This window comes from Sciurus carolinensis, chromosome 9 (genome assembly GCF_902686445.1).
Source record: "Sciurus carolinensis chromosome 9, mSciCar1.2, whole genome shotgun sequence".
NCBI lineage: Eukaryota > Metazoa > Chordata > Mammalia > Rodentia > Sciuridae > Sciurus > Sciurus carolinensis.
In genome coordinates this window covers 137,384,561-137,398,325 of record NC_062221.1, presented here as the reverse complement: position 1 = coordinate 137,398,325, position 13,765 = coordinate 137,384,561, and the positions used below count along the sequence as shown (strand labels likewise).

The window sequence follows — 13,765 nt, the reverse complement described above, 5'->3', positions numbered from 1 at the left end:
GCAACCGGCCTCATTCCTCAAATGTGGGCCTCGCCTGCACCGGCCATGCAGGCACGCGGAGCCCACCACTCCTGTGCGGAAGCACCATGCCGAAGGGTTAGACCTCCTCCCTGCCAGGAGCCTCCCCAGGCGGCAGCAGGAGAGTTTCCCCTCAGCGGAGCCTAGTTGACTTGACCTCACAGAGACCCCTAGGGATGAGCCCCTGCTGCCCCCACCTATTCCTGTCTCCACTGCACACAGTCCCTATCCTTGACTCCTTAGGTCTCCTAAATAAGCCACTCGTGGTCATGCCCTCCTGCCGTCAGCAGGGGCGATAAGGTCTGCAACTCTTCTCAGATAACCTACCTCAGAGCACACCTTCGAAACAGATGGAGGAGCTTCTGCTAAGGCAGTGTCTCCGCTGTGCCCCACACAGGCGCTCGCCCTGAGCACCTCCTGGGGACGGTCTGCCCGTCCCAGGCTCACCCGGAGCCAGTGGCCCCCAGCTTCTTGGGGCCAGTCTGACTCTGACAGCACCTCTCAGTGACATCTCCCCAGCACCTTTCTAATGCTTTACCTCCAACACCATGTCCAGGCTGTGACGTATCCTGGCACTTAACCAAAAGAGCTGTGTGCTTCCTTCCCAGTCTGTCCCCCCTACGGGCAGAGACTGCATAAAAATAAGGACCATCTTTGTCTAGTTGACTGCTGGGCTCAGAACAGGCTTGGTATACAGTAGGTACTTAATAGACATTCTGAATAAAGATGTGCAAGGGAGCCCAGTCTCTGGGTCTAGTTCCAAGTTCTCTCTCCTTTCTGGTGCCCGTCACTCCAGTTAGCAGGCACCATCAAGCCTTTCAGTAACTCACTGTCACGAACAAGGAAGGACGGCAAAACCGTGGCGGTCAGCAGGTGTCCCCTGCTGCCCCTCCTCGTGCCTGCGAGTGGCTCCCACTGGACACTCCGCCCTCGCTGCCTGACAGCTGCCAGGTTAGCACGTGTGCCAGGCACTTGCCGGGGCTTCTTGCTCCTGGCCCTGTGTTCACTTTGACCAGATCCCTGTCTGGCTGGGGCGTCGTGTGCACTGCAGAATGCTGAGTGGCACCCCAGCCTCCACCTGCACAGGTGGCATCACCCAAGTGAACACTCAGATGTCTCCAGGCAAGGCTGGGGTCCCCTGGGCAGCCATGATGGCCTCAGGCCGAGACCCACCAAGCTAGGCCAGTTTGCGGGGAGGTAGAGCTCTATTCCCACCCCTCTAAGAGGGCGAGGAGGTCAGGCAGGTGACAGGAGCCCCAGCAAAACGGGCTGAGGTTCCTGCGGACCTGGGCTGCGAGTGCCTAGCTGCTTCCCTTTTGTGTTGTTCTGTTTGACTTCCCTGATTTATTTCCTGGAACTTGCTGGGCTAAGACTTGTGAGGCCCTTACCACGTGGCACTACCCTCTAATGTAACAACCTGGTTCACGTCTCAGTGACAATGAGGTGCAGACTGTTTCACGTGTACGATATCTGCCTTCTTGGGAAAGCACTAAGGAAAGAGAAGGCCTCAGTGCACACACCGGGGACCCCCTGGAACCCTCTTCTCATTGCTGTGGCTGATCTGCTCTCACGGTGACCCTGCTGGAACGAACAGGTGGGCTCTGAGGGACAGCACGTTAGAACACAGGTGTCTGCAACATCTGTTTTGCCAGGTGAGTCTGCCCTCCACCTGCTGATTCTCAGCCTCTGCTTGGGATCCCACGCAAGCGGCTGTCAGACCCACGAATCACAAGCACTGAGCACTCGACCGGCCTGGGACACCCCATTTAAATGGGTGCAGGGAAGGACGCTCCAGCGAGCACAAGCACCCCACACTTGCCACATTTCCATTTTTGCTCTAGGAAAAAAAAAAAAAAAAATGACCACCCTGTAATTAAAGGGAGGAGGCAGCACAACAGTGTTTCTGGAGCCATTTGTGACGATGTCTAGCCCGCCAGAGACAGCTAGCTGCCCCAGGGCCCGAGGTCCAGTCTGGTCTGGGGAGGGCTGTCTGTTGAGTCTCATGGCGAAAGGAATGTCGCTCGTACCTGGCACCTCTCCTTACGTTCCCTGTGCTCCCTGACAACTCGTTCTTCTGGAGTCACGACTGTCGCTCGAGGCAGGCTGGACATTTGAAAAGGTCACCTTCAGCCCCAGGACTCAGAGAGCCTGAGCCACACTGGCTTTAGGCCTTGACACCTGGAGAAAGCATTCCTCGCTTCCGACCTGCCCAGTACAAGGACGCCTCTGGAGCAGTCCACCTAAGAGATTCCCAAAGGGCAGAGGGAACCCTTGGCCAGATGACACGTCTAGGAAGGCCACAGAACAGAACTCTGGGCACAGCCACCACCGGCAGGGGCTCCGACCTCCATCGTGGCCCCCAGATAGAGTCCAAGCACAGGCCTGGGGGCTGCTTCAGGGGGCTTGAGGGTTGTGAAAAAACGCAGCTTCTCAGCTCAGGTGCAGAGCCTCACCCTCGTAGTGTGGGCTGGGTCCTCCGTTTTCAACCAGCTCTGTAAGGTGTTTCCAGTCCTCCCCCTGGTCAGCTGACTGGGGCAGCAGTGTCCCTAAGGGTGATCCGTGAGCCAGCAGCAGCCCCCTCCCCTTGCCAGGACACTGACTGAGATGATTCAGCATTTCGGCAGATCCTGGGTTCCCTCCTGCAGAAATCCAAAGCAGCGCTGGGCTGGGGGTGAAAAACCGGGGCTCGAAAATGCTCTCCAATAGAACAGAGCACAGTTATGGGCTCTTAGAGCTTCTAGAAGGGACCGCAGGTCGTTTGTTCTACAGGTGAGGATCATGAGACTCAGCTTCCAAAACCCAAAGTCCAGCAAGCAGCAGATCTGGGATCTGCACCCAAAGCACCAGATTCCTAACCACTGCACACCATAGTGGCTTCTGCTTCCTGATGGATTTTCTGATGGAAAACCACTTACGAGTTTCCTTAGGAGGCGCAGCTTGCAGTGGAGAGGGCTCTGGAGGCTCCATGGAGGCCTCTGGAGGCTACACCCGCCTTCACCCAGAAGCAGCTTTCCTTCCAACAACGAATCCTCCCTCCAGTCAGAGCTCCTGAGCTCAGACAGCCACTAGCTGGAAAACTCTGATTCAATTCTTTCACCTTTTGCTCCAGGGTGTGACCTTCCCAGAGGGCTGCCTTAGAGGTTCTCTTTGGCTTCTGGCAGAGGGTCTCCATGGGTCTCTGGGCCACTGCCACGGCCATTTCTGGAGCACTCGTTTTGGAGGAGCAGTGAGCTGCCGTTGGAGCACGAGGCTGCCCTTAGCAGCCGGGGTGAATCCTCCTCCCCTGCCCCTCGAGGTGTGAGGTGGCGGCGTGCGCTTCCCCGGCCTTTTATGGCGCCCTGGAATGATGAAGCCGGCCCATGCATCCCCACCTGCCCTGGCAGACAGTCCTCTTTGTCTTCCCAAAATGGCAGCGCTGAGATCGTGTATTTCTGGGTACAGGTATATGATGCGCCGTATAGTAAAAATCTGGAAATGTCCACCCTGAAACCCGTGTTGGACAGCGAGCGCTAACTCAGAGGCAAGTCCGCTCCTTTTGTCTCCCTAATGTGGTTATGTCTGCACTCCAAGAGCGTTTTTTCTTCTTTTGAAAATTCTAAGAACAAAAAAGTGACCATTTTTTATTAAGTACCAACAGGCAAAATAAAAAATAGTCCATTTGGGCCAGGAAGGCACCAAGAGGAGCCCCGTGACAGCCTATCCAACCATCACGTGTGCGCACACACACAGCTTACAGAATATGTGACCCGTCCTCTTCCTCACGCCTCACCTGTACGTGTGCATTCAGTCAGGTGAGTGACAGAAGCCACCATGGGCTATGCACCTGCCTCACAGGTAGGTTCTGTTGTCCAGGTGGTATCCCTTATTATGAAAGAGCAAGGAGCCCCAGTGTCTGCCACGGCTGGGCAGCAGAGCAGGGTGACCAGGAGGCGGGAGCCATGACACACAGAGGGCGGAAGACCATTAGTCATAAATGGAGACTGGGATGGGATGCAGTGGTACTCTGCTCCCTGCAGGCAGGGCCATCCAGTTCCTGCAGTGCTCTGCAGAAGGCAGGGCAGCAGCCAGCAGCCACCGGGCCATCCCGTGGCCCCAGCCTGGGGGGACCTTCCAGGGGACGAGGCTTGACCCGCTCTGAGATACTGAACAAATCCCAGGGCACGCTGTCAGATGGCTTGGGGCAGAGAAAAGGGGCACCCTTGAACTTCCCACAGGTGATACAGTTGTGTACTTCCAGTACAAGGGAGAACCACTCGCTAGTCATATATGGTACACCCCCCAAAACTCACACTGGAATTGTTTTTTTAAGTTTACCTTTTTAAAAATTTTTTTCACACATGTACATAGGGTAATATGTCCCATTCTACTGTCCTTTCCACCCCCACTGCCCCAACCCTCCCCTCACTCCCCGATGCATAATCCAAAGTCCCTTCATTCTTCCCTGCCCCCACCCCCACTATGGATCAGCATCCGCTTATCGGAGAAAACATTCCGCCTTTGGTTCTTCTCATGTTAGAGTTTAATCCCCCCAGGAGTAGGAAGAGGTGATCAGGGCCCTGTGGTCATAAATGAGTTAACCCACTCCTGGGATTAACAGAGCTAGCTAGGTTATGGTGTTCTCTTGGTTGTTCTTTGGTTTTGCAGTCTTGGGGATTGAACCCAAGGCCTCCCGCGTGCTGGGCATACGTTCCACCTCTAGCCCTAACGAGTTATCCTGAGCGGTCTGTGAGAACAGCCAGTTTGGTTAGGTCTCTGCCCTGTGATGCTTGTGCCGCCTTGGGACTCTGCCAGCAAGAAGGCCATCACTAAGATGTGGCCCCTTGATCCAGAGCTAAAGACGTGAGCCAAAACAGCTCTCTTTTCTTTATAATTTACCCAATCTGTGATACCATGGTTAAAAGCAACAGAAAACAGACTCAGAGAGGAATAGCTAAGCCTATCCTTCCCCTTTTCAGTGAGCAGGGGTCAGCAATCAAGGCAGGAAGAAGCGGGCCCACACCCGCACCTGGGCCGCAGCAAGGCTGCTGGTGAAGAAGGCCGCGGGAGGGCAGGAAGGAGCCCAGGAAGCGGGAGGGCGTTGATTTCATACTAAATATATCCTGATTCAGCAGGTGCCTCACAAAGTCTTTAAAACATGAAATACACAAGCTTTGAACTCTGTGTTGTTCCCAAGAAGTGTTTTATTAGTCGGAGGTGTTTAAATATTGCTGACCTGAGATCGCGCGTTGGATGTATTTCTGCCATTACACACTAATTTCAGCAATTCTAGAATGAGTGCATCATGATAACAGACGTATTAAAATTTTCAGCAATTACTCTCTAATGGGGAAACCAACACAGAAACAAAGAAAAGCCGCAGAAACCCTCTCTCCTCCTTTTCCCATCCCCCAGTGCACGATCTTGCCACAGGCTCCACATCAATCCCACACCAAAACCACCATTTGCTCATTGCTGCTAATGAACATTACACTTGAAAGACTAATTGAAGTTATCGGCAATTAAAAAGTGTGATAGAATAAAAGATACTACAGAAAGATAAACTTATAATGAACTTGTGGACTGAACTGTGTCCTCCAACGTGGTACAGATCCCGCACCACTTAACAGGAGGCTACTTCTGAGACATGCGTCATTAGACAACTTTTTCATTGTGCAAGTGTCATGGAGTGTGCTTACACCAACGAAGACAGCTGCAGCATCTCTACACCGCGCAGGTTACAGGGCCACCATAGTATGTGCACCCTGTCATTGCCCGTGGGGTGACTGTCTGCCCAAGAACTGTCCCTGGAAGCTTTTCTGGAAAGTGGGTCTGTGCAGATGCCTAAGATAAGGTCAGGTAGCCTGATGACTCGGTCCTTAAAAAATGAGAGGCATTTGAACACAGAGACGCCAGAGGGAGAATGTCACACCAACATGGAGGCAGAGGTTGGAGCAGTACAGCCGTAAGCCAGGGACGCCTGACAGCCATCAGACACAGAGAACAAAGAAAGGAACCTCCCCTGGAGCCGCCAGAGGTGCGTGTTCCGGCTGACACCTTGACTGAGAGAATAAACTTCAACTGCCTCTTGCTGTGGGGTTTGTCAGGGAGGTTGGCCACTTGCCACAGGCACAGGTGGGACACTACAGCACCCAGTCATTCCCAGGGACAGGCGGGGATCAGCTCAGAATGCAAGTCAAATAATGGCATGGACTTGCAGGACGTCAAGAGGGTTCACTGAAGTGAGCTGGGCAAAACATTTTAACCTGAGGGGCTGCGTACAGTTGGGCAGCAGAGCCCAGAGCCCTGGCCTGGCACGTGTCTGGAGCTCCATCCCCAGCAGCACCAAAAACCAAACAAACCACAACAAAAAGTCCATCATGGTGCAGCACACACAACAGGCAAGGAGCGAGGCAGCTCTAGATGCTGCAGTGGACAGTTCCTCCAGCTGTGCCCCTCCAGTGCTCTGAGCTGATCCCCGCCTGCCCTGCCCATCCTCTGTAACTGAGCCTTTGGTACATTCTTCCACCAAAGCCCGGAAGTTGCTGCTCTTCACCTGAAGGAGTTAGTGGCAGACAAGATGTGACTTTCTTGCCATCTGGACTTCTGAAATCTTATCTTGCTCTGTTGACCTTAATAGTTTACCACCTCGGATTTGTGTTCCACGGAAAGTCCTCTTGCTGGTCACTGCCTTCCTTTTTCCAGGCTTGCCTCAGTCAGCTTAATGTGACTTGGGAACCACGGAAGGGTTACTTTGAAAAATCCAAACTTCAACTCTGTAGGCTTGGAACAAGCTTTCAATCCAAACTCTCCCAGTTATTAACTAAGAGGCTGATATCCAAACACAAGCACCAAAATAATTCCTTAGCTGTTCACATTCGAGCTTAAAAATGAAAACAGATTTTCTGGCTGTTCATCCATATTAGTGGAGATAACAGAAAATCTTTCAACAGAAACCCCAAACGCTTTCATGAAGCCTCTATAAAGTGTGTGGCTACAGACCTTTCCTATCTTCATCTGGATTTACTGTGTTAGCATCAAAGTTTTTTTTTAATAATGGAAATTGCTATAATTATAATCACTTTAGAACACCATTATTATTATTAAGACCAAATTGCATGGTTCCAGCAGATGCTGGTTCTCCTGTTGGAGAGAAGTCACATAATGGTATCAGTGTGCAACCCGGCCCTCATCTCCATGCCAACGCGGGCCTGCCCGCCAGCGCACGGCTGTGCGGCTCTCACTTGGGCTTCTGGGCAGATGTCTGTGACTCCTCAGAGAGTCGGGCAGAACAATGGGCCCCCAGTTGTTAATTAGAGCATCCAGGGAACCAGCACACTTCCAAGGGCTGGCTTTCCCGCAGGGCACAGGGATCTGCCCGCTTCGGCCCTATCGAACTCCTCCCTCAGTTTCTTTTGCATGCATTCCTGGATCCAACCGTTCGCTGTGTTCTTCAAGCTTTGCCCTAAAGGAAGGAGATGGGGCAGCTGGGGATGGGGAGTCCAGCTGTGGTTTCACATTAGGTCCCTGACACTGTGAGGGGCAAGTCTGAGGGATCTCTGGTTGGAAATCAGTTCGAAGTCACAACCCAAGAAGTCGGGAGGCGAGAGAGGGGGAGGGAACAGGGTGTGGCTGGGGGCTGGGAGGGGGTGCTAGAGGCCAGCTCCCTGGGTTCCCTTCCTTCCTCTGTTGCCCTCAAGTCACTCAGCGGCTCTAAGTTCCAGTTTTCTCATCTCCCAGAAGCATGTAAGAACCTCAGGGGTGGGAGGTGGTTGGGATTCCCAGGAAAAACGCACCTGGGAGAGACAGCAGTGTCCCTTAGGCACAGGGCCCTCAGGCACTATGCACGTCTGTGAACTCCCGAAAAAGTTCTGGTTATTTAGTACTTGAATTTATGATTCTACTTCTCTTTCCAACTAAGCAATTTTTATTTTAGGCTTCAGAGAAGCAGCAGAGAATAAATGCATGACTCTTGGTCACTAACGAAGCAGGAAAATTCACTCAGGGTTCAGAAGCCACCTCACTGCTGCCCTCTCCGGCCAGCTGCAAATGCCCTGCTGGTGATCAGGACATGTCAGGGCAGGACAGGAGTGAATAGGACGTACTGCCACCAACACCTAAGGGTTCACAGTAGGCCTGCAGAAAATCACATACAGGGATCTTTGCTATAAAGCAGCTGAGCTCTAAATCAAGCCAGGAAGGAGGTCCCATATATTTCACTCCCTATCAAATCTAAAAGTTACATCCATCTTTATAAAACAGCCTGCCCTGAAAACACGCTGCTGTTTGAGAAATAACCTTGATCCAATCACCTCCTTGGCTATGATAAAGATATGAGCATAGGCATTCAATGTGTTCCATTCTGTTAATTAAATTAATTAAACTTCATCATTTTAAAGGAAAGGTCATCGAATTAATTAACAAAAGCAAGCTATTACTTATGAAATCTTTTTTTTTTTTTTGAGAGAGAGAGAGAGAGAGAGAGAGAGAGAGAGAGAGAACAGGAAAAGTATCTTTTATTGCTTCTGGAGACTTTTTCTCTTGCACTTTGCTCTGCAGGGAGGGCTTCTGGTTTCCTTTATCACAGCCCTGGAACTACCAGAATCCACTGTTTCTCAGTGTAGAGAAGTCCCTTCTATACTAAAGCCAATATGAGCATTTTTTTTTCCAAAAAGGTTTACGTTTCCCAAATAGGGAGTCATACAGGGCCTGTTCCAAGAGGTTTCACAGGACAGAAAAGTCCACCCCAAGTCCCGTGGGACCTTGTGAGAAGCAGTTCACAAGGTTCCCACCACCACGTGGGGTCCTCATGAGGCCCCACTAAGCCTCCTCAGCTGACTGTGGCCCCATCCCCCCCTCCAGTCACCTCCCACGCTTGGAGATAGCAGAAAAGGCTCACCCCATTCCCACCAAACAGTTAGAATCATTGTTGAGCAGAATAACACACTTTTGAAGGTTATTTTTCTTTGTTAAACTAATTAAACAACTACAGAAGTTGTTCAGTCGAGTTTCCTTTTTAAAAAAAGAATTAGCATGGCATATCTTTCCTCTTTAAGTCTTGAATAATTTAATTAGAATTATACAAAAGTCTTGCATATGTTCTATTTATGGGCAATCATAGCGGAATTAAAACCCAAATGACAATGTTAAAAATAAAAATAAAGTCTCTTTACAGCCTGTGCAATTGAACAGAAAACTGGACTTCGCACGTGCATTAGGTGGTCTGAAGGGAGGAAGGGGTCACAACTCCCGTTAGGCTTTTTCCTTTTTCTTTTTCTTGTTCTTTTTCTAAGATGAAGAATTGGCGCAGTTATTCCTTACTACCAAAAAAATGTTAATAAATGAACATCGGAGGAAGAGAAAAGGAAGGCGCTTTGACTTGACCTGGTCTCCCGTCGCCTCGCTCGGCCGTCTTTTCCTCCAGTTGCTCGCCTGCGCTTCGTACTTCCCGGCCACACGCGGGGAGGTGCCGGGCTCCGTGCGGAGGGGCAGCGAAGAAGCCAACAGACCAACTCGGAGAGGAAAGCGGGCCAGAGCAAACGCTGCTCGCTCCACAGGCGACGAGCGAGCCACCTCGGAACCGGCTGCTCTTAGCTGAGCTCATGTACAAATCCCTTTAAAGGGTACTGCAGCTTGGATGCCGGCCACGAGCCTCTTTAGCCGTGAGACAGCATGGGGGGCAGGGGACTGGAGCACGAGGTGATTGCTCCCAGCCTCACAGCATCTCACCCAAGGCTCCTGGTACCTCTCCCGCGGGAACGAGGTGTCATTCGCAAGGAGGAAATCTCGCCGGAGGCGCATTACAGGTCTCTCGCGGACCCGCCACACCAGGGGCGCGGGGCTAACAAGTTCTGAAGCACTTGGCACAACCCTCGGCCGCGCCCAGGAGCAGGACCTGCCATCCCTGCACCCCGAAAGCGCGCGCGCGCCCCCGCTCCCCTACCCGCAAGCTTCTTGGCGCTCCCCATTCTTCTCTCCCTTCCAGCTGCCGCTTTGGGGGTGACGTTAAGGCGCGCTAAGACATCTCTGGGCACCTCCCCACTCTGCCACCAGCCCCCGAAACGCCCGCGGCTGCAGCCAGGAGGACTACGGGGACCGCGGGCGCGGGGTCCGTGGGGTCGGCGAGCGCCCACCGACCTACCTTCTGCGGGGGAGTCCCAATCAGCATCTCCAGGTAGTAGCCGCGGCCAGAGTCCCCTTGCAGGTTGTCCACCATGGCTAAGAAGTTGGCATTGGCCCCAGCGGGCTCCATGGCGAGGGCCAGGCCATCAGCGCCCGGCAGCGCGGGGGTCCCGGGCCCGGTGGCGGGCGAAGCCGGGTGGCGGGTGGCCGAGGCCACCTGGAGGGGCAGCGTGAAGGGCGCTGGGGCCAGCGCCGGGGTCGCGCGAAGGAGCCACTGGGCCAGCAGCGGCAGCAGCAGCGTCCTGGCCAGCGCGCCCATAGCCGCGGCGGAGCCGGGAGGAGAGCCCTGCCCGTCCGGCGCGGGCTGCTCAGCGACTTGGCGGGCACGCCGGGCTGCGGGGCAGGGCTGGCCGCGCACCGGGCCGGCGGCGGAGGCGCAGGAGGGGCGGAGGAGCCGGGGAGGAGGCTCGGGGGAGGCGGCGGCGGCGGCGGCGCCGGAGCCGCCCCAGCCCGCGCCTCCAACTTGAGCAAGTTGGTCGCCGCTGCCCCCTCTGGCGGGCGCCGGCCGCCCCGCAGGGCCCCTCCCCCGCGGCCAAGGTCACAGCTGGGCGCGGGGTCCCGGCGCCGGCCCTGCCCACTCGCTAGTCTCGGGCCGCGCCTCTTCCCCGGGAAACTCGAGTCCTGAATTTCCTCGGAACGCGCTCCGGAGGCCACGGCCCACGGATGTGACGAGGCTCGTCTGATTTCAGAGGGAAAGTTTCAGGAACCCTTAAAGGGGCAGCGAGGGCCCGAAATCCCCGGCCCCCGCCCCGCGCCCGAGGGAGCCGCCCTACCCCTGGTCCTGCCGCGGCGGGGGCTGCCGGGCGACTTGGGTCAGGGAAGAGAGCAGGAAGCCGGGAAGGGGCCGCGAGGCTCCCAGCGGGTCGAGCCTCGCCGCCCTCCAGCGCCTCTCCTGGGGCTGCTGCGTCTCGGGCATTTCCCGAGCGCTGCCTCCCCGCCCCCACTCCCGCCCTCCTCCTTCCCCGCCGCGCGGCGAGCGGGCCGAGCGGGAGTGGAGCCGGGGAGAGCGAGCGCCGGGGACCAGGCGAGGACGCGAGGGCTCGGACATCCTTCGGGGTAGGGGGCTGGGCTGCCGTTTGCTGCCTGCCGGACCTCGCCTCCCCCCGGGCGCCCTGCACTACCCGCCACTGCCTTTGAATCTGCACTAAAATGCAGAGGAGAGCCTACTAAGGGCCGCTCTCCCTCTCTCCCCAGGAGCTCCTACAATTCACCTAGTTAGTAAGTTGCTATCGGGATCCAAAAGCAGGGCTGCCGCGTCTACTCCCCTGCCATTGAACCCCCATCCCACTGCCACCTGCCCTGGCGGATTACCTAATTAATACTTGCTTAGCCCTCTACACCAAATCTGCAAAAATGCTCTCATGCAAGCTATGAGGCTTATTTTATTTTAGGAACCGAATGCAGGGGGGACAGTTACACTAAGTCATTGATTTCTACTGAAACAAGGAATAGAAAAATCTTTTCTGCCTCCTCCAGCTAAATTGTGCTGGCTGTTTTAAAAAACACACAAGCCCATCTTCAAAGAGTGAGGAGGTGGGAGCCAAGCTAGCCCCCTCAGGGCCACTTCCAGCCACTCACTCTGGCTTCGGTATTTGTTCCTGTCTTCCCAATGTTAGAATCACATCTTGCTCTGCAAAGGACCCCTATGTCAGAAACCTTCAGCTGTATTGATTTTTCGATGACTTTAACTATAAATCACATTTTCCCCAAACTACAGCCCGACTGTAACAAATTTCCAGCTATACAAAGAAAAGCCAAGTTGGAACCCGTGATATAACCTAAATTGATATTCCCCATAAATCTGCATAGTTATTCCAGACCTATTATATTCATATATTCACATTTCAAATTCAAGGTTGTAAAGGAAGTACAATTTTAAAGAAATGATTATTTATGCTCCCTGGTGTCCAGTCTTGAGGGTTCAGAAAGACATCCAGAGAGGTCTCAGAAGACTATAAGCCTTGTGAAAACCACGTGGAATTTATTAAGGACATTGATATAAGGGCTACGTGATGTATAAGTCCAATATTAAAGACATTTGCTCTCTAATAGTTAAAAACCACAAGGGAAATTTGTGAAAAATCAAGTCTAATTAGAGTTTGTACTTGAAACTCCAGAGTCCACACAGTGTGAACGTTCCCGAGCCTTTGACTGTAGAGGACAACTTAGGCTTACAGGTAGACAGGTCCTTGAAGATGCAGGGAAGAAGTAGCACATGCAGTTTGAATGAACAGAGCTGCCTTGTCAGAAAAGAATGCAAGCCGAATAGACAGTATTTGGTGACTGTCTCCTTGATTGACTGTTTTTATGAATGTCTCAGAATTCTTGGTCTCTGTTGGGGCTGTGGTGCTGGCTGGATTTGAGAAACAATAGTTTTACCTTCCAGGTGTTAGAATTGAAGGGGTATTTATTTGGCAGTCCTTTTGTGGGGTAGCACTGGTTTTCCTTCATCAACCTTTTCCTTTCCCAATAAAGAATTCTCTTCTTTGATTGATAGTGCAGGACAGAGCAGTTGCCCCGCCCCTCCTGGCAGCATCCCAGACTCCTCCTCCTCCTCCTTGCCTCCTCCTCTCAGCCTCTGGGAGCACCTGCATTTTCAGCAGCAGGACCTCCCTGGTCCATTCAGGAAAACAAGTCTACAGTTAGAAGCCCTCCCTCCTCGAAAAGAGAACATGTAGCCTGTACAGCTGTGGACAGGGGTGGGTAGGGAGCGCCTCCCTCCAACCCGAGGGGCAAATCAGCGACTCCTGGGAGGAATATTTAGCTGTGTGCCAGAGGAACTGGCATCCGGTGGCCCTGGGGTGTTCTGCGGGTGCTCATTGGCTCTTACCACTTGCTCCAAGTTTCTTTCACGCCAGCTCTTTGCAAACTTGGTGTCACCTCTCCTTGACACTCTTAAAAATTATCCAAGGCCCCAAAGAACTTTGGTTTACATGATCCAAACTAGAAATTCAAACTAGTCACCAAACTAGGAATTCAACAAATTTTAACAAAGTGTCATCATTCATTTAAAATAACAATAACAAACCTATTATGTAGCAACACAACTAACATTTTAATGGACGCTTAGTATTTTTCTAAAGAATAACTGAAAGGAGTGGCATTATTTTACATTTTGCAAATCTCTCCTCATGTCTGGCTGCTTCTGCATCTAGGCTTAGAGGCCCTCACACCTCCTGAAGCCCTGGAGAAATTCTGTCCAACTCTCAGGAGGGAATGAGAGTAAAAGGGCCCATATTTTAGTGTAATCATGAAAATAGTTTGAGATAAGGGACTCCCTGGAAGGACCAGACCCCACCTCTTTGAGAACCACTGCTTTATACTGTCTTCCTTTTTGTGTCATGTCATTGGTGACATTTGATGGACCAATCTTTTGTATCAGGCACTGTGTCTGTGACTGGTAGGAAAGGCTGAACAGGATCTGGTCCTTGCTCTTAAATTTGCAGACTAACTCAAATCATCTTTCTTCTTGGTCTAGCTCAGCAGCTCCCTCCTTTCCAAAAGGACTCCAGCCGCCCGGCAGACCAGTAAAGTCTCATCTGTTGCTCTCTGCCTTCTGAAACTCCATTTTCTGCCTGCCTCCTAGATC

The 13,765-nt window shown here is 52.9% G+C and overlaps 1 protein-coding gene across 4 annotated transcripts in view; it reads right to left on the bottom strand.

Annotated features, from left to right (window-relative positions):
* Bace2 (beta-secretase 2) overlaps window positions 1-10,834 on the bottom strand; it is a 90,973-nt gene extending 80,139 nt beyond the window's left edge. For 2 of the 4 annotated variants that reach the window (XR_007110217.1, XM_047564320.1), the window contains exon 1: window positions 10,136-10,832. Coding sequence is in view for 3 of the 4 variants with exons in the window: in XM_047564320.1 (XP_047420276.1) it covers window positions 10,136-10,435 (300 nt within the window). In the remaining variant the exon portion in view is untranslated. Of the gene's footprint in view, window positions 1-10,135 lie in introns of all 4 variants that reach the window. The other 2 variants (XM_047564321.1, XM_047564322.1) reach the window with 2 other exon arrangements.
* Between the last annotated feature and the right edge of the window lie 2,931 nt (window positions 10,835-13,765).